This window comes from Scyliorhinus torazame, chromosome 31 (assembly GCF_047496885.1).
Source record: "Scyliorhinus torazame isolate Kashiwa2021f chromosome 31, sScyTor2.1, whole genome shotgun sequence".
Lineage (NCBI taxonomy): Eukaryota > Metazoa > Chordata > Chondrichthyes > Carcharhiniformes > Scyliorhinidae > Scyliorhinus > Scyliorhinus torazame.
This window is the reverse complement of record NC_092737.1, coordinates 36,242,946-36,263,591: the sequence shown is the minus strand read 5'-3', so window position 1 is coordinate 36,263,591 and position 20,646 is coordinate 36,242,946. Positions and strand designations below refer to the sequence as shown.

The 20,646-nt window shown below is 54.8% G+C and overlaps 1 protein-coding gene across 1 annotated transcript in view; it reads left to right on the top strand.

Annotated features, from left to right (window-relative positions):
* The window catches only part of LOC140404784 (neuronal tyrosine-phosphorylated phosphoinositide-3-kinase adapter 1-like), a 136,287-nt gene that overhangs the window by 746 nt on the left and 114,895 nt on the right, over positions 1–20,646 (top strand). Inside the window, 1 exon segment of the mRNA XM_072493527.1 lies at positions 10,193–10,491. Coding sequence (XP_072349628.1) covers positions 10,193–10,491 — 299 coding nt within the window.

Sequence of the window (20,646 nt, the reverse complement as noted above, 5' to 3'; positions counted from 1 at the left end):
ACCTGTGCCCCCCGGTGACTGACCCCTCCACCCTGGGAAAGAGTGCCTGCCCAGCCACTCTGTCTATGCCCCTCATAATCTTGTAGACCTCTATCAGGTCGCCCCTCAACCTCCGTCGTTCTAATGGAAACAGTCCGAGTCGATTCAGCCTCTCCGCACAGCTAACACCCTGCAGACCCGGCAACATCCTGGTAAACCTCCTCTGCACCCTCTCCAAAGCCGCCACATCCTTCTGGTAGTGTGGTGACCAGAATTGTGCGCAATATTCCAAGTGCGGCCTTACCGAGGTTCTATACAACTGCAGCCTGACTTGTCAGTTTGTATACTCGATGCCCCGTCCAATGAAGGCAAGTATTCCGTCTGCTTTTTTGACTACCTTGTCCACTTGTGTTGCCACCTTCAAAGATCTGTGGACCTGCACGCCCAGATCTCTCTATATTCCGAAGAGTTTTGCCATTTATGGTATATTTCCCCTCTGTTAGACCGACCAAAACGCATTACCTCACATTTGTCCGGATTAAACTCCATTTGCCATTTCTCTGCCCAAGTCTCCAACCTATCTATGTCCTGCTATATCCTCTGACAGTCCTCAGCACTCTCTGCCACTCGACCAACCTTGGTGTCTTTGGCGATCTTATTAATCAAACCGGCTACATTTTCCTCCAAATCGATTATGTACGCCACAAAGAACAGGGGCCCCAGCACGGGTCCCTGTGGAACACCACTCGTCACAACCTTCCATTCAGAATCACACCCTTCTACTGCTGCCCTTTGCCTTCTGTGACCGAGCCAGTTCTGTATCCGTGGATAGAATGGAGAATCCGGGACTGTTGTCCTCGGAGAGAAGGTTGAGAGGAGATTTGGTCAAGGAGGTCAACGGGAAACTTTTCTTCTTTGCGCAGTGGGCGGCTGGGACCCTGGACTGGACTGTCCGATCGCGCGGTGGAGGCCGGCTCCATCGAAGGCCTTCGCGAGGGGCTTGGGTTATTATCTGAAGAGGAAACGAACGCTGGGCTACGTGGAGGGAGGGGGGGGGGGGTCATTTTTCTTTTTAAAAATCTCTAATTGGTCGTTTACGAGTGAGGTTGTTGATGGGACGGACTCCATCAGAGGCAGCGTAACGTTGCCCACCCCCTCACCTTTCGTTCATCTGAATGCGATGGAGCCTCTTGGGGCCTGTAGCTCTCACGTCATTCACCCCACCCTCTACATCACACGGCCAACAACTGAGAAAACCCCACCCCCGACTCTCTCTTTCTCTCTCTGTATCTCTCTGTGTCTCTCTCTGTGTCTCTGTCTCTCTCTCTCTCTCTGTATCTCTGTGTCTCTCTCTGTGTCTCTCTCTGTGTCTCTCTCTGTGTCTGTCTCTCTCTGTCTCTCCCTCTCTCTCTGTCTCTCCGTCTCTCTCCCTCTCTGTCTCTCTCTGTCTCTCTCTCTCTCTCTCTGTGTCTCTGTCTCTCTCTCTCTGTCTCTGTGTCTCTCTGTGTCTCTGTCTCTCTCTGTGTCTCTATGTCTCTCTCTGTGTCTCTATGTCTCTCTCTATCTCTCTGTCTGTGTCTCTCTCTGTCTCTCTGTGTCTCTCTCTCTTTCTCTCTGTGTCTCCATCTCTCTCTCTCTTTCTGTTTCTCTCTCTCTGTGTGTCTCTCTCTCTGTCTCCCTCTCTGTGCCTCTCTGTCTCTCTCTGTGTCTCTGTGTGTCCCCTCTCTCTCAGGGAGATATCTGTATACTGACTGGTGTCTCTCAGTCCCCTCTCTCTCAGGGAGATATGTGTACACTGACTGGTGTCTCCCAATCCCCTCTCTCTCTCAGGGAGATATCTGTACACTGACTGGTGTCTCTCAGTCCCCCCTCTCTCTCAGGGAGATATCTGTACACTGACTGCTGTCTCTCAGTCCCCTCTCTCTCTCAGGGAGATATCTGTACACTGACTGGTGTCTCTCAGTCCCCCCTCTCTCTCAGGGAGATATCTGTACACTGACTGGTGTCTCTCAGTCCCCTCTCTCTCTCAGGGAGATATCTGTACACTGACTGGTGTCTCTCAGCCCCCCCTCTCTCGCAGGGAGATATCTGTACACTGACTGGTGTCTCTCAGTCCCCTCGCTCTCTCAGGGAGAGATATCTGTACACTGACTGGTGTCTCTCAGTCCTCTCTCTCTCTCTCAGGGAGATATCTGTACACTGACTGGTGTCTCTCAGTCACCTCCCTCTCTCAGGGAGATATCTGTACACTGACTGGTGTCTCTCAGTCCCTCTCTTTCTCTCAGGGAGATATCTGTACACTGACTGGTGTCTCTCAGTCACCTCCCTCTCTCAGGGAGATATCTGTACACTGACTGGTGTCTCTCAGTCCCCTATCTCTCTCAGGGAGATATCTGTACACTGACTGGTGTCTCTCAGTCCCTCTCTTTCTCTCAGGGAGATATCTGTACACTGACTGGTGTCTCTCAGTCACCTCCCTCTCTCAGGGAGATATCTGTACACTGACTGGTGTCTCTCAGTCCTCTCTCTCAGGGAGATATCTGTACACTGACTGGTGTCTCTCAGTCCCCTCTCTCTCAGGGAGATATCTGTACACAGAGGGAGTGCCGCACTGTCAGAGGGTCAGTACTGAGGGAGTGCTGCACTATCAGATGGTCAGTACCGATGGAGCACCGCACTGTCAGAGGGTCAGTACTGAGGGAGTGCCACACTGTCAGAGGGTCAGTACTGAGGGAGTGCTGCACTGTCAGAGGGTCAGTACTGAGGGAGTGCCGCACTGTCAGAGGGTCAGTACTGTGGGAGTGCTGCACTGTCAGAGAGTCAGGACTGAGGGAGCGCTGCACTGTCAGAGGGTCAGTACTGAGGGAGTGCCGCACTGTCAGAGGGTCAGTACTGAGGGAGTGCCGCACTGTCAGAGGGTCAGTACTGAGGGAGAGCTGCACTGTCAGAGGGTCAGTACTGACGGAGTGCTGCACTGTCAGAGGGTCAGTACTGAGGGAGTGCTGCACTGTCAGAGGGTCAGTACTGAGGGAGTGCCGCACTGTCAGAGGGTCAGTACTGAGGGAGTGCTGCACTGTCAGAGGGTCAGTACTGACGGAGTGCTGCACTGTCAGAGGGTCAGTACTGAGGGAGTGCTGCACTGTTAGGAGGTCAGTACTGAGGGAGTGCTGCACTGTCAGAGGGTCAGTACTGAGGGAGTGCCGCACTGTCAGAGGGTCAGTACTGAGGGAGTGCCGCACTGTCAGAGGGTCAGTACTGAGGGAGAGCTGCACTGTCAGAGGGTCAGTACTGACGGAGTGCTGCACTGTCAGAGGGTCAGTACTGAGGGAGTGCTGCACTGTCAGAGGGTCAGTACTGAGGGAGTGCCGCACTGTCAGAGGGTCAGTACTGAGGGAGTGCTGCACTGTTAGGAGGTCAGTACTGAGGGAGTGCCGCACTGTCAGAGGGTCAGTACTGAGGGAGTGCCGCACTGTCAGAGGGTCAGTACTGAAGGAGTGCTGCACTGTCAGAGGGTCAGTACTGAGGGAGTGCCGCACTGTCAGAGAGTCACTACTGAGGGTGTGCCGCACTGTCAGAGGTTCAGTACTGAGGGAGTGCCGCACTGTCAGAGGGTCAGTACTGAAGGAGTGCTGCACTGTCAGAGGGTCAGTACTGAGGGAGTGCTGCACTGTCAGAGGGTCAGTACTGAGGGAGTGCCGCACTGTCAGAGGGTCAGTACTGAAGGAGTGCTGCACTGTCAGAGGGTCAGTACTGAGGGAGTGCCGCACTGTCAGAGAGTCACTACTGAGGGAGTGCCGCACTGTCAGAGAGTCAGTACTGATGGAGTGCCGCACTGTCAGAGGTTCAGTACTGAGGGAGCGCTGCTCTGTCAGAGGGTCAGTACTGAGGGAGTGCTGCACTGTCAGAGGGTCAATACTATGGAGTGCCGCACTGTCAGAGGGTCAGTACTGAGGGAGTGCCGCACTGTCAGACGGTCAGTACTGAGGGAGTGCTGCACTGTCAGAGGGTCAGTACTGAGGGAGTGCCGCACTGTCAGAGGGACAGTACTGAGGGAGTTCTGCACTGTCAGAGGGTCAGTACTGAGGGAGTGCTGCACTGTCAGAGGGTCAATACTGATGGAGTGCCGCACTGTCAGAGGGTCAGTACTGAGGGAGTGCCGCACTGTCAGAGGGTCAGTACTGAGGGAGTGCCGCACTGTCAGAGGGTCAGTACTGAGGGAGTGCTGCACTGTCAGAGGGTCAGTACTGAGGGAGTGCCGCACTGTCAGAGGGTCAGTACTGAGGGAGTGCCGCACTGTCAGAGGGTCAGTACTGATGGAGTGCCGCACTGCCAGAGGGTCAGTACTGAGGGAGTGCTGCACTGTCAGAGGGTCAGTACTGAGGGAGTGCCACACTGTCAGAGTGTCAGTACTGAGGGAGTGCTGCACTGTCAGAGGGTCAGTACTGAGGGAGTGCCACACTGTCAGAGGGTCAGTACTGAGGGAGTGCTGCACTGTCAGAGGGTCAGTACTGAGGGAGTGCTGCACTGTCAGAGGGTCAGTACTGTGGGAGTGCTGCACTGTCAGAGGGTCAGTACTGAGGGAGTACCGCACTGTCAGAGGGTCAGTACTGTGGGAGTGCTGCACTGTCAGAGGGTTAGTATTGAGGGAGTGCTGCACTGTCAGAGGGTCAGTACTGAGGGAGTGCTGCACTGTCAGAGGGTCAGTATTGAAGGAGTGCTGCACTGTCAGAGGGTCAGTACTGAGGGAGTGCCGCACTGCCAGAGGGTCAGTACTGAGGGAGTGCTGCACTGTCAGAGGGTCAGTACTGTGGGAGTGCTGCACTGTCAGAGGGTCAGTACTGTGGGAGTGCTGCACTGTCAGAGGGTCAGTACTGAGGGAGTGCTGCACAGTCAGAGGGTCAGTACTGAGGGAGTGCCGCACTGCCAGAGGGTCAGTACTGAGAGAGTGCCGCACTGTCAGAGGGTCAGTACTGAGGGAGTACCGCACTGTCAGAGGTTCAGTACTGTGGGAGTGCCGCACTGTCAGAGGGTCAGTATTGAAGGAGTGCTGCACTGTCAGAGGGTCAGTACTGAGGGAGTGCTGCACTGTCAGAGGGTCAGTACTGAGGGAGTGCTGCACTGTCAGAGGGTCAGTACTGAGGGAGTGCTGCACTGTCAGAGGATCAGTACTGAGGGAGTGCTGCACTGTCAGAGGGTCAGTACTGAGGGAGTGCCGCACTGTCAGAGGGTCAGTACTGAGGGAGAGCCGCACTGTCAGAGGGACAGTACTGAGGGAGTGCCGCACTGTCAGAGGGTCAGTACTGAGGGAGTGCCACACTCAGAGGGTCAGTACTGAGGGAGTGCCGCACTGTCAGAGGGACAGTACTGAGGGAGCGCTGCACTGTCAGAGGGTCAGTACTGAGGGAGTGCTGCACTGTCAGAGGGTCAGTACTGAGGGAGTGCCGCACTGTCAGAGGGTCAGTACTGAGGGAATGCTGCACTGTCAGAGGGTCCGTACTGAGGGAGTGCCGCACTGTCAGAGGGTCCGTACTGAGGGAGTGCCGTACTGTCAGAGGGACAGTACTGAGGGAGTGCTGCACTGTCAGAGGGTCAGTACTGAGGGAGCGCCGCACTGTCAGAGGGTCAGTACTGAGGGAGTGCCGCACTGTCAGAGGGTCAGTACTGAGGGAATGCTGCACTGTCAGAGGGTCAGTACTGAGGGAGTGCCGCACTGTCAGAGGGACAGAACTGAGGGAGTGCTGCACTGACAGAGGGTCAGTACTGAGGGAGTGCCGCACTGCGAGAGGGTCAGTACTGAGGGAGTGCTGCACTGTCAGAGGGTCAGTACTGAGGGAGCGCTGCACTGTCAGAGGGTCAGTACTGAGGGAGCGCTGCACTGTCAGAGGGTCAGTACTGTGGGAGTGCAGCACTGTCAGAGGGTCAGTACTGTGGGAGTGCCGCACTGTCAGAGGGTCAGTACTGAGGGAGTGCCGCACTGTCAGAGAGTCAGTACTGAGGGAGTGCCGCACTGTCAGAGGGTCAGTACTGTGGGAGTGCCGCACTGTCAGAGGGTCAGTACTGAGGGAGTGCCGCACTGTCAGAGGGTCAGTACTGTGGGAGTGCTGCACTGTCAGAGGGTCAGTACTGAGGGAGTGCTGCACTGTCAGAGGGTCAGTACTGAGGGAGTGCTGCACTGTCAGAGGGTCAGTACTGAGGGAGTGCCGCACTGTCAGTGGGTCAGTGCTGAGGGAGCGCCGCACTGTCAGAGGGTCAGTACTGAGGGAGTGCCGCACTGTCAGTGGGTCAGTGCTGAGGGAGTGCCGCACTGTCAGAGGGTCAGTACTGTGGGAGTGCCGCACTGTCAGAGGGTCAGTACTGAGGGAGTGCTGCACTGTCAGAGGGTCAGTACTGAGGGAGTGCTGCACTGTCAGGGGGTCAGTACTGAGGGAGTGCTGCACTGTCAGAGGGTCAGTATTGAGGGAGTGCTGCACTGTCAGAGGGTCAGTACTGAGGGAGTGCCGCACTGTCAGAGGGTCAGTACTGTGGGAGTGCTGCACTGTCAGAGGATCAGTACTGAGGGAGCGCTGCACTGTCAGAAGGTCAGTACTGAGGGTGTGCCACACTGTCAGGGGGTCAGTACTGAGGGAGTGCTGCACTGTCAGAGGGTCAGTACTGAGGGAGTGCTGCACTGTCAGGGGGTCAGTACTGAGGGAGTGCTGCACTGTCAGAGGGTCAGTACTGAGGGAGTGCTGCACTGTCAGAGGGTCAGTATTGAGGGAGTGCTGCACTGTCAGAGGGTCAGTACTGAGGGAGTGCCGCACTGTCAGAGGGTCAGTACTGTGGGAGTGCTGCACTGTCAGAGGGTCAGTACTGAGGGAGTGCTGCACTGTCAGAGGGACAGTACTGAGGGAGTGCTGCACTGTCAGAGGGTCAGTACTGAGGGAGTGCTGCACTGTCAGAGGGTCAGTACTGAGGGAGCGCTGCACTGTCAGAAGGTCAGTACTGAGGGTGTGCCACACTGTCAGGGGGTCAGTACTGAGGGAGTGCTGCACTGTCAGAGGGTCAGTACTGAGGGAGTGCTGCACTGTCAGAGGGACAGTACTGAGGGAGCGCCGCACTGTCAGAGGGTCTGTACTGAGGGAGCGCCGCACTGTCAGAGGGTCTGTACTGAGGGAGCGCTGCTAACCCACTGCGACTCTGTGCTGCCCAAACCTTCCATTTGTCAGCTCCTGCCTCACCTGAAACCTCCGCCCTGACTTTACCCCGTGATGCCTGTCTCTCTCCCCCCCGCACCCCTCTGCCCAGCTCTCTGACTGGTTTCAGAAGAAGTTTAACTTCCTTCCCGGAACGGCGTCGCTAACGCGTCCTCCTCCTTCCTTCATGGCCGTTTCCCACCCACGGTGATCGACGGGGCTCTCAACCGTGTTCGACCCATTCCGCAGATCCTCTTGCCTCACCCCCCCCCCCCCCCCCCCCCCACCCCTCCTCCGTCCCAGAACCGGGATAGGGTCGCCCCCGCTCCGTCTCCCTTATCACAGCCCACCGACATTCCGAGAGTCGTCCTCCGCCAACCCCCGCCCGATGGTGCGACCGGAGGGGGGGAGAATGAGGGGGAGGACGTGCAGACTCCACACTCCCCCCCCCCCCACCCACCGGTCCGGATTCCGCAGGGACCATTCCCGCGGGGGGGGGGGTGACGCCCGCCCAGACGGTGTGACGCCCGCCCCTCTACCACCTCCCTGCTCACCATCCCGGGGCCCAGACATTCTTTTGCAAGTGAGGCAGGGCTTCCCGCGCACCTCCTTCCATCGGGTCTTCTGCGTTGGCTGCTCCCGGCGCGGTCTCCTCTACCTCGGAGAGCGCAGACTGGGCGACCGCTCGGCCGGAGCCTGCGGCCTGTCCACGAACAGCCCCCAGACCCCCCCCTGCCGCCGCCGACTCCCGCGTCCCCATGTCCGCCCCTGACCAGCCGCAATGTTCCAGCGAAGCCCAACGCAACCTGGAGGAACAGCATCTCACCTTCCGATCACCACGTTACAGCTTTCCAGACTTAACATCAAATCCAACAACTTCCTCTCCTCCACCTTCACCCCAATTTTATTTCAATCAATTTATTTTCATTTCTTCCATTCATCCCTTTTTGCTCTCCCCCTTCTCCCCCCCTCCCTCCGTCCCACTCGGACCGCCGGTCCCCTGTTCCCCTTTCATAGATAGGTTCATAGAATTTACAGTGCAGAAGGAGGCCATTCGGCCCATCGAGTCTGCACCGGCTCTTGGAACCCTACCCAAGCCCACACCTTTACCCTATCCCCGTTACCCCGCAACCCCACCTAACCTTTTTGGACACGAAGGGTAATTGATCACGGCCAATCCACCTAACCTGCACATCTTTGGGCTGTGGGAGGAAACCGGAGCACCCGGAGGAAACCCACGCACACACGGGGAGGACGTGCAGACTCCGCACAGACAGTGACCCAGCGGGGAATCGAACCCGGGACCCTGGAGCTGTGAAGCAACAGTGCGAACCACTATGCTACCGTGACCCCCCCCCCCACTTTGACACACGGCCGACCTTTGCTCTGCCATTCGCACATTCTAATCTCGTTACGTGCCACCATCTTGGGGTGCTGCACTCCCTCATCACCAAGGGCCTTAATGGCCCCCGTTGACCACTCCCTTTGTCCTTCTGTCTGCCAGCTCTTTGTCCATCTCCGCCTATCTCTGAACCCTCTGTCCAGCCCCTCCACTCCACGCTCTCTCTAGCTTTGGCCAAGGGTCAGCCAGACCCGAAACGTCCGCTCCCTCCTCCCTCCACAGAGGCTGTCCGACCTGCTGAGATTGTCCAGCATTTTCTGTTTCTCTTTCAGGTTCCAGCATCCGCAGTAATTTGCTTTTGACTTTCTTTGATCTGTTTAACCTGCTTACAATTCGCTCAATCTCTTCTTCTCTCTCTCCTTCTCTCCCTCCCTAACTCTCCATCTCTCTCCCCGCCTCGCTCACCATCTCTCTCCCCGCCTCCATCTCTCTCCCCACCTCCATCTCTCTCCCCGCCTCCATCTCTCTCCCCGCCTCCATCTCTCTCCCCGCCTCCATCTCTCTCCCCACCTCCCTCACCATCTCTCTCCCCGCCTCCATCACCATCTCTCTCCCCGCATCCCTCACCATCTCTTCTCCTCACTCACGCCTTACTCTACATGTCTATGAACCCTTTCTCTCCCCTCTCTCACTCTCTCCCAATCTTATTCTGTCTCTCCTTCACTCACCCTCCCTCCTTCCCCCGCTCCCTTCCTCGCTGCGTCCACCCTCTCCCCACACCTCGCTCTCCATCTCTCTCTCTCTTCCTCTCCCTCCCTTGCGCTCCCACCTTGCTCTTCATTTCTCCAACTTCGCTCCTGCTCTCTCTCACTCCATCCTCTCTCCCCCCCTCTCGCTCTTTCCCTCTCTCCATCCTCTCCATCCCACTCGCTCCCTCCCTCTCTCAAATCTCTCCATCCTATCCCGCTCCCTCGCTCCATCCTCCCTCTCGCTCGCTCTCTCTCTCACGCTCTCACTCCGTTTACGTTCTCTCGCTCTCTCCATCTTCTCCCTCTCTCCATCCTCTCCCTCTCTCCATCCACTCGGTCTCTCTCTCTCCCTCCATCCCCCTCTCACCAACTTCTCTCCCAACTCTCTCCATCCTATCCCACTCCCTCGCTCCATCCTCCCTCTCGCTCGCTCTCTCACTCACGTTCTCACTCTGTTTACGTTCTCTCGCTCTCTCCATCCTCTCGGTCTCTCTCTCTCCCTCCTCCTCTCACCAACTTCTCTCCCAACTCTCTCCATCCTCTCTCGCTCGCTCCTCTCAATCTCTCCCTCTCTCTCTCTCTCTCTCCCTCTCGCACTCTTGCTCTGTTCATTTCTCTCACCCTCGCTCCATCCTCTCGCACCCTCACTCTCTCCGTCCCTCCACCTTCTCTCTTCCTCTCGCACACTCTCACTCTCTCCCTCGCAATCTCGCCTCTCTATCTCTCTCTCTCCCTCTCTCCACCATCTTCCTCCCTCTCTCTCTCCCAATCATCTCTCTCCTCTCTCACCCTCTCTCCATCCGCTCTCTCCCTCTCGCATACTCATTCTCTCCGTCTTTCCCACTCCCTCCCTCTCCACATCATCTCTCTCCCTCGCTCTAACCCTCTCTCCATCCTCTCGCTCCCTCTTTCTCTCCTGCCCGCTCTCCGTTTTCCTCTTCGTGACGAAGTGTCTGCAAGGATGGGGGATTGGGAAAGGTGCGGGACCTCGCCTCCTTCCGCAAGCACTTCCGAATGGGCTTCATGACCATGCCCGCCTCGCAGGAACACGGGCCGCACCCGTGTGCCAGTGGAATGACCACCCGCTCGCTCTCGCTGCACTCGGTGGGCAGCGTGGAGAACGGAGAGCATTCCTGCAGCAGGAAACCCCCCAACAAACCGCGACGCCACGCCAACACCAAACTCAGCCTGTGCCCCGAGGGCAGAGGTAACAGCGGAGAGGACGGTCCCGGATCGAAGAGCGAGAAAGGTGAGAATCACCAACCCAGATACCAGAGTAAAGCTCCCTCTACACTGTCCCCATCAAACACTCCCAGGACAGGTACAGCACGGGGTTAGATACAGAGTAAAGCTCCCTCTACACTGTCCCCATCAAACACTCCCAGGACAAGTACAGCACGGGGTTAGATACAGAGTAAAGCTCCCTCTACACTGTCCCCATCAAACACTCCCAGGACAGGTACAGCACGGGGTTAGATACAGAGTAAAGCTCCCTCTACACTGTCCCCATCAAACACTCCCAGGACAGGTACAGCACGGGGATAGATACAGAGTAAAGCTCCCTCTACACTGTCCCCATCAAACACTCCCAGGACAGGTACAGCACGGGGTTAGATACAGAGTAAAGCTCCCTCGACACTGTCCCCATCAAACACTCCCAGGACAGGTACAGCACGGGGTTAGATACAGAGTAAAGCTCCCTCTACACTGTCCCCATCAAACACTCCCAGGACAGGTACAGCACGGGGTTAGATACAGAGTAAAGCTCCCTCGACACTGTCCCCATCAAACACTCCCAGGACAGGTACAGCACGGGGTTAGATACAGAGTAAAGCTCCCTCCACACTGTCCCCATCAATCACTCCCAGGATAGGTATAGCACGGGGTTAGATACAGAGTAAAGCTCCCTCAACACTGTCCTCATCAAACACCCCCAGGACAGGTAGAGCACGGGGTTAGATACAGAGTAAAGATCCCTCTACACTGTCCCCATCAAACGCTCCCAGGACAGGTACAGCACGGGGTTAGATACAGAGTAAAGCTCCCTCTACACTGTCCCCATCAAACACTCCCAGGAAAGGTAAAGCACGGGGTTAGATACAGAGTAAAGCTCCCTCTACACTGTCCCCATCAAACACTCCCAGGACAGGTACAGCACGGGGTTAGATACAGAGTAAAGCTCCCTCGACACTGTCCCCATCAAACACTCCCAGGACAGGTACAGCACGGGGTTAGATACAGAGTAAAGCTCCCTCCACACTGTCCCCATCAAACACTCCCAGGATAGGTACAGCACGGGGTTAGATACAGAGTAAAGCTCCCTCAACACTGTCCTCATCAAACACCCCCAGGACAGGTAGAGCACGGGGTTAGATACAGAGTAAAGATCCCTCTACACTGTCCCCATCAAACGCTCCCAGGACAGGTACAGCACGGGGTTAGATACAGAGTAAAGATCCCTCTACACTGTCCCCATCAAACGCTCCCAGGACAGGTACAGCACGGGGTTAGACACAGAGTAAAGCTCCCTCCACACTGTCCCCATCAAACACTCCCAGGACAGGTACAGCACGGGATTAAACACAGAGTAAAGCTCCCTCTACACTGTCCACATCAAACACTCCAGGACAGGTACAGCACGGGGTTAGATACAGAGTAAAGATCCCTCTACACTGTCCCCATCAAACCATCCCAGGACATGTACAGCACGGGGTTAGACACAGAGTAAAGCTCCCTCTGCACTGTCCCCATCAAACACTCCCAGGACAGGGACAGCACGGGGTTAGATACAGAGTAAAGCTCCCTCTACACTGTCCCCATCAAACACTCCCAGGACAGGTACAGCACAGGGTAAGACACAGAGGAAAGCTCCCTCTACACTGTCCCCATCAAACACTCCCAGGACATGTACAGCACGGGGTTAGACACAGAGTAAAGCTCCCTCTGCACTGTCCCCATCAAACCTTCCCAGGACATGTACAGCACGGGGTTAGACACAGAGTAAAGCTCCCTCTACACTGTCCCCATCAAACACTCCCAGGACAGGGACAGCACGGGGTTAGACACAGACTAAAGCTCCCTCTACACTGTCCCCATCAAACACTCCCAGGACAGGTACAGCACGGGTTTAGATACAGAGTAAAGATCCCTCTACACTGTCCCCATCAAACACTCACAAGACAGGTACAGCACTGGGTTAGATACGGAGTAAAGTTCCCTCTACACTGTCCCCATCAAACACTCCCAGGACAGGTACAGCATGGTGTTAGATACAGAGTAAAGCTCCCTCTACACTGTCCCCATCAAACCTTCCCAGGACATGTACAGCACGGGGTTAGACACAGAGTAAAGCTCCCTCTACACTGTCCCCATCAAACACTCCCAGGACAGGGACAGCACGGGGTTAGACACAGACTAAAGCTCCCTCTACACTGTCCCCATCAAAAACTCCCAGGACAGGTACAGCACGGGGTTAGACACAGAGTAAAGCTCCATCTACACTGTCCCCATCAAACACTCGCAGGACAGGTACAGCACGGGGTTAGATACAGAGCAAATCTCCCTCCACACTGTCCCCATCAAACACTCCCAGGAGAGGTACAGCACGGGGTTAGACACAGAGTAAAGCTCCCTCTACACTGTCCCCTTCAAACACTCCCAGGACAGGTACAGCACGGGGTTAGATACAGAGCAAATCTCCCTCCACACTGTCCCCATCAAACACTCCCAGGAGAGGTACAGCACGGGGTTAGACACAGAGTAAAGCTCCCTCTACATTGTCCCCATCAAACACTCCCAGGACAGGTACAGCACGGGGTTAGATACAGAGTAAAGCTCCCTCTACACTGTCTCCATCAAACACTCCCAGGTCAGGTACAGCGCGGGGTTAGATACAGAGTAAAGCTCCCTCTACACTGTCCCCATCAAACACTCCCAGGACAGGTACAGCGCGGGGTTAGATACAGAGTAAAGCTCCCTCTACACTGTCCCCATCAAACACTCTCAGGACAGGTACAGCACGGGGTTAGATACAGAGTAAAGCTCCCACTACACTGTCCCCATCAAACACTCCCAGGACAGGTACAGCACGGGGTTAGATACAGAGTAAAGCTCCCTCTACACTGTCCCCATCAAAAATTCCCAGGACAGGTACAGCACGGGGTTAGACACAGAGTAAAACTCCCTCTACACTGTACCCATCAAACACTCCCAGGACAGGTACAGCACGGGGTGAGACACAGAGTAAAACTCCCTCTACATTGTCCCCATCAAACACTCCCAGGACAGGTACAGCACGGGGTTAGATACAGAGTAAAGCTCCCTCTACACTGTCCCCATCAAACACTCCCAGGACAGGTACAGCACGGGGTTAGACACAGAGTAAAGCTCCCTCTACACTGTCCCCACTAAACACTCCCAGGACAGGTACAGCACGGGGTTAGATACAGAGTAAAGCTCCCTCTACACTGTCTCCATCAAACACTCGCATGACAGGTACAGCACGGGGATAGACACAGAGCAAAGCTCCCTCTACACTGTCCCCATCAAACACTCCCAGGACACGTACAGCACGGGGTTAGATACAGGGTAAAGCTCCCTCTACACTGTCCACATCAAACACTCCCAGGACAGGTACAGCACGGGGTTGGATACAGAGTAAAGCTCCCTCTAAACTGTCCCCATCAAACGCTCCCAGGACAGGTACAGCACAGGGTTAGATACAGAATAAAGCTCCCGCTACACTGTCCCCATCAAACGCTCCCAGACAGGTAGAGCACGGGGTTAGATACAGAGTAAAGCTCCCTCTACACTGTCCCCATCAAACGCTCCCAGGACAGGTACAGCACGGGGTTAGATACAGAGTAACGCTCCCTCTACACTGTCTCCATCAAACGCTCCCAGGACAGGGAAAGCACGGGGTTAGATACAGAGTAAAGCTCCCTCTACACTGTCCCCATCAAAAACTCCCAGGACAGGTACAGCACGGGGTAAGACACAGAGTAAAGCTCCCTCTACACTGTCCCCATCAAACACTCCCAGGACAGGTACAGCACAGGGTTAGACACAGAGTAAAGCTCCCTCGACACAGTGCCCATCAAACACTCCCAGGACAGGTACAGCACAGGGTTAGATACAGAGTAAAGCTCCCTCTACACTGTCCCCATCAAACGTTCCCAGGACAGGTACAGCACGGGGTTAGATACAGAGTAAAGCTTCCTCTACACTGTCCCCATCAAACACTCCCAGGACAGGTACAGCACGGGGTTAGATACAGAGTAAAGCTCCCTCTACACTGTCCCCATCAAACACTCCCAGGACAGGGACAGCACAGGGTTAGGTACAGAGTAAAGCTCCCTCTACACTGTCCCCATCAAACACTCCCAGGACATGTACAGCACGGGGTAAGACACAGAGGAAAGCTCCCTCTACACTGTCCCCATCAAACACTCACAGGACATGTACAGCACGGGGTTAGACACGGAGTATAGCTCCCTCTACACTGTCCCCATCAAACGCTCCCAGGACAGGTACAGCACGGGGTTAGACACAGAGTAAAGCTCCCTCCACACTGTCCCCATCAAACACTCCCAGGACAGGTACAGCACGGGATTAAACACAGAGTAAAGCTCCCTCTACACTGTCCACATCAAACACTCCAGGACAGGTACAGCACGGGGTTAGATACAGAGTAAAGATCCCTCTACACTGTCCCCATCAAACCATCCCAGGACATGTACAGCACGGGGTTAGACACAGAGTAAAGCTCCCTCTGCACTGTCCCCATCAAACACTCCCAGGACAGGGACAGCACGGGGTTAGATACAGAGTAAAGCTCCCTCTACACTGTCCCCATCAAACACTCCCAGGACAGGTACAGCACAGGGTAAGACACAGAGGAAAGCTCCCTCTACACTGTCCCCATCAAACACTCCCAGGACATGTACAGCACGGGGTTAGATACAGAGCAAATCTCCCTCCACACTGTCCCCATCAAACACTCCCAGGAGAGGTACAGCACGGGGTTAGACACAGAGTAAAGCTCCCTCTACACTGTCCCCATCAAACACTCCCAGGACAGGGACAGCACGGGGTTAGACACAGACTAAAGCTCCCTCTACACTGTCCCCATCAAACACTCCCAGGACAGGTACAGCACGGGTTTAGATACAGAGTAAAGATCCCTCTACACTGTCCCCATCAAACACTCCCAAGACAGGTACAGCACTGGGTTAGATACGGAGTAAAGTTCCCTCTACACTGTCCCCATCAAACACTCCCAGGACAGGTACAGCATGGTGTTAGATACAGAGTAAACTCCCTCTACACTGTCCCCATCAAACACTCCCAGGACATGTACAGCACGGGGTTAGACACAGAGTAAAGCTCCCTCTACACTGTCCCCATCAAACCTTCCCAGGACATGTACAGCACGGGGTTAGACACAGAGTAAAGCTCCCTCTACACTGTCCCCATCAAACACTCCCAGGACAGGGACAGCACGGGGTTAGACACAGACTAAAGCTCCCTCTACACTGTCCCCATCAAAAACTCCCAGGACAGGTACAGCACGGGGTTAGACACAGAGTAAAGCTCCATCTACACTGTCCCCATCAAACACTCGCAGGACAGGTACAGCACGGGGTTAGATACAGAGCAAATCTCCCTCCACACTGTCCCCATCAAACACTCCCAGGAGAGGTACAGCACGGGGTTAGACACAGAGTAAAGCTCCCTCTACACTGTCCCCTTCAAACACTCCCAGGACAGGTACAGCACGGGGTTAGATACAGAGCAAATCTCCCTCCACACTGTCCCCATCAAACACTCCCAGGAGAGGTACAGCACGGGGTTAGACACAGAGTAAAGCTCCCTCTACATTGTCCCCATCAAACACTCCCAGGACAGGTACAGCACGGGGTTAGATACAGAGTAAAGCTCCCTCTACACTGTCTCCATCAAACACTCCCAGGTCAGGTACAGCGCGGGGTTAGATACAGAGTAAAGCTCCCTCTACACTGTCCCCATCAAACACTCCCAGGACAGGTACAGCGCGGGGTTAGATACAGAGTAAAGCTCCCTCTACACTGTCCCCATCAAACACTCTCAGGACAGGTACAGCACGGGGTTAGATACAGAGTAAAGCTCCCACTACACTGTCCCCATCAAACACTCCCAGGACAGGTACAGCACGGGGTTAGATACAGAGTAAAGCTCCCTCTACACTGTCCCCATCAAAAATTCCCAGGACAGGTACAGCACGGGGTTAGACACAGAGTAAAACTCCCGCTACACTGTACCCATCAAACACTCCCAGGACAGGTACAGCACGGGGTGAGACACAGAGTAAAACTCCCTCTACATTGTCCCCATCAAACACTCCCAGGACAGGTACAGCACGGGGTTAGATACAGAGTAAAGCTCCCTCTACACTGTCTCCATCAAACACTCGCATGACAGGTACAGCACGGGGATAGACACAGAGCAAAGCTCCCTCTACACTGTCCCCATCAAACACTCCCAGGACACGTACAGCACGGGGTTAGATACAGGGTAAAGCTCCCTCTACACTGTCCACATCAAACACTCCCAGGACAGGTACAGCACGGGGTTGGATACAGAGTAAAGCTCCCTCTAAACTGTCCCCATCAAACGCTCCCAGGACAGGTACAGCACAGGGTTAGATACAGAATAAAGCTCCCGCTACACTGTCCCCATCAAACGCTCCCAGACAGGTAGAGCACGGGGTTAGATACAGAGTAAAGCTCCCTCTACACTGTCCCCATCAAACGCTCCCAGGACAGGTACAGCACGGGGTTAGATACAGAGTAAAGCTCCCTCTACACTGTCTCCATCAAACGCTCCCAGGACAGGGAAAGCACGGGGTTAGATACAGAGTAAAGCTCCCTCTACACTGTCCCCATCAAAAACTCCCAGGACAGGTACAGCACGGGGTAAGACACAGAGTAAAGCTCCCTCTACACTGTCCCCATCAAACACTCCCAGGACAGGTACAGCACAGGGTTAGACACAGAGTAAAGCTCCCTCGACACAGTGCCCATCAAACACTCCCAGGACAGGTACAGCACAGGGTTAGATACAGAGTAAAGCTCCCTCTACACTGTCCCCATCAAACGCTCCCAGGACAGGTACAGCACGGGGTTAGATACAGAGTAAAGCTTCCTCTACACTGTCTCCATCAAACGCTCCCAGGACAGGTACAGCACGGGGTTAGATACAGAGAAAAGCTCCCTCTACACTGTCTCCATCAAACGCTCCCAGGACAGGGAAAGCACGGGGTTAGATACAGAGTAAAGGTCCCTCTACACTGTCCCCATCAAACACTCTCAGGACAGGTACAGCACGGGGTTAGATACAGAGTAAAGCTCCCACTACACTGTCCCCATCAAACACTCCCAGGACAGGTACAGCACGGGGTTAGATACAGAGTAAAGCTCCCTCTACACTGTCCCCATCAAACACTCCCAGGACAGGGACAGCACAGGGTTAGGTACAGAGTAAAGCTCCCTCTACACTGTCCCCATCAAACACTCCCAGGACATGTACAGCACGGGGTAAGACACAGAGGAAAGCTCCCTCTACACTGTCCCCATCAAACACTCACAGGACATGTACAGCACGGGGTTAGACACGGAGTATAGCTCCCTCTACACTGTCCCCATCAAACACTCCCAGGACAGGTACAGCACGGGGTTAGATACAGAGTAAAGCTCCCTCTACACTGTCCCCATCAAACACTCCCAGGACAGGTACAGCACGGGGTTAGATACAGAGTAAAGCTCCCTCTGCACTGTCCCCATCAAAAACTCCCAGGACAGGTACAGCACGGGGTTAGATACAGAGTAAAGCTCCCTCTACACTGTCCCCATCAAACACTCCCAGGAGAGGTACAGCGCGTGGTTAGATACAGAGTAAAGCTCCCTCTACACTGTCCCCATCAAACACTCGCAGGACAGGTACAGCGCGGGGTTAGATACAGAGTAAAGCTCCCTCTACACTGTCCCCATCAAACACCCCCAGGACAGGTACAGCACGGGGTTAGACACAGAGTAAAGCTCCCTCTACACTGTCCCCATCAAACACTCCCAGGACAGGTACAGCACGGGGTTAGATACAGAGTAAAGTTCCCTCTACACTGTCCCCATCAAACACTCCCAGGACAGGGAAAGCACGGGGTTAGATACAGAGTAAAGGTCCCTCTACACTGTCCCCATCAAACACTCTCAGGACAGGTACAGCACGGGGTTAGATACAGAGTAAAGCTCCCACTACACTGTCCCCATCAAACACTCCCAGGACAGGTACAGCACGGGGTTAGATACAGAGTAAAGCTCCCTCTACACTGTCCCCATCAAACACTCCCAGGACAGGGACAGCACAGGGTTAGGTACAGAGTAAAGCTCCCTCTACACTGTCCCCATCAAACACTCCCAGGACATGTACAGCACGGGGTAAGACACAGAGGAAAGCTCCCTCTACACTGTCCCCATCAAACACTCACAGGACATGTACAGCACGGGGTTAGACACGGAGTATAGCTCCCTCTACACTGTCCCCATCAAACACTCCCAGGACAGGTACAGCACGGGGTTAGATACAGAGTAAAGCTCCCTCTACACTGTCCCCATCAAACACTCCCAGGACAGGTACAGCACGGGGTTAGATACAGAGTAAAGCTCCCTCTGCACTGTCCCCATCAAAAACTCCCAGGACAGGTACAGCACGGGGTTAGATACAGAGTAAAGCTCCCTCTACACTGTCCCGATCAAACACTCCCAGGAGAGGTACAGCGCGTGGTTAGATACAGAGTAAAGCTCCCTCTACACTGTCCCCATCAAACACTCGCAGGACAGGTACAGCGCGGGGTTAGATACAGAGTAAAGCTCCCTCTACACTGTCCCCATCAAACACCCCCAGGACAGGTACAGCACGGGGTTAGACACAGAGTAAAGCTCCCTCTACACTGTCCCCATCAAACACTCCCAGGACAGGTACAGCACGGGGTTAGATACAGAGTAAAGTTCCCTCTACACTGTCCCCATCAAACACTCCCAGGACAGGTACAGCACGGGGTTAGACACAGAGTAAAGCTCCCTCTACACTGTCCCCATCAAAAACTCCCAGGACAGGTACAGCACGGGGTAAGACACAGAGTAAATCTCCCTCTACACTGTCCCCATCAAACACTCCCAGGACAGGTACAGCACAGGGTTAGACACAGAGTAAAGCTCCCTCGACACAGTGCCCATCAAACACTCCCAGGACAGGTACAGCACGGGGTTAGATACAGAGTAAAGCTCCCTCTGCACTGTCCCCATCAAAAACTCCCAGGACAGGTACAGCACGGGGTTAGATACAGAGTAAAGCTCCCTCTACACTGTCCCGATCAAACACTCCCAGGAGAGGTACAGCGCGTGGTTAGATACAGAGTAAAGCTCCCTCTACACTGTCCCCATCAAACACTCGCAGGACAGGTACAGCGCGGGGTTAGATACAGAGTAAAGCTCCCTCTACACTGTCCCCATCAAACACCCCCAGGACAGGTACAGCACGGGGTTAGACACAGAGTAAAGCTCCCTCTACACTGTCCCCATCAAACACTCCCAGGACAGGTACAGCACGGGGTTAGATACAGAGTAAAGTTCCCTCTACACTGTCCCCATCAAACACTCCCAGGACAGGTACAGCACGGGGTTAGACACAGAGTAAAGCTCCCTCTACACTGTCCCCATCAAAAACTCCCAGGACAGGTACAGCACGGGGTAAGACACAGAGTAAATCTCCCTCTACACTGTCCCCATCAAACACTCCCAGGACAGGTACAGCACAGGGTTAGACACAGAGTAAAGCTCCCTCGACACAGTGCCCATCAAACACTCCCAGGACAGGTACAGCACGGGGTTAGATACAGAGTAAAGCTCCCTCTACACTGTCCCCATCAAACGCTCCCAGGACAGGTACAGCACGGGGTTAGATAGAGAGTAAAGCTCCCTCTACACTGTCCGCATCAAACACTCCCAGGACAGGTACAGCACGGGGTTAAATACAGAGTAAAGCTCCCTCTACACTGTCCCCATCAAACACTCCCAGGACAGGTACAGCACGGGGTTAGATACAGAGTAAAGCTCCCTCTACACTGTCCCCATCAAACGCTCCCAGGACAGGTACAGCACAGTGTTAGATACAGAGTAAAGCTCCCGCTACACTGTCCCCATCAAACGCTCCCAGACAGGTACAGCACGGGATTAGATACAGAGTAAAGCTCCCTCTACACTGTCCCCATCAAACGCTCCCAGGACATGTACAGCACGGGGTTAGATACAGAGTAAAGCTCACTCTACACTGTCCCCATCAAACGCTCCCAGGACAGGTACAGCACGGGGTT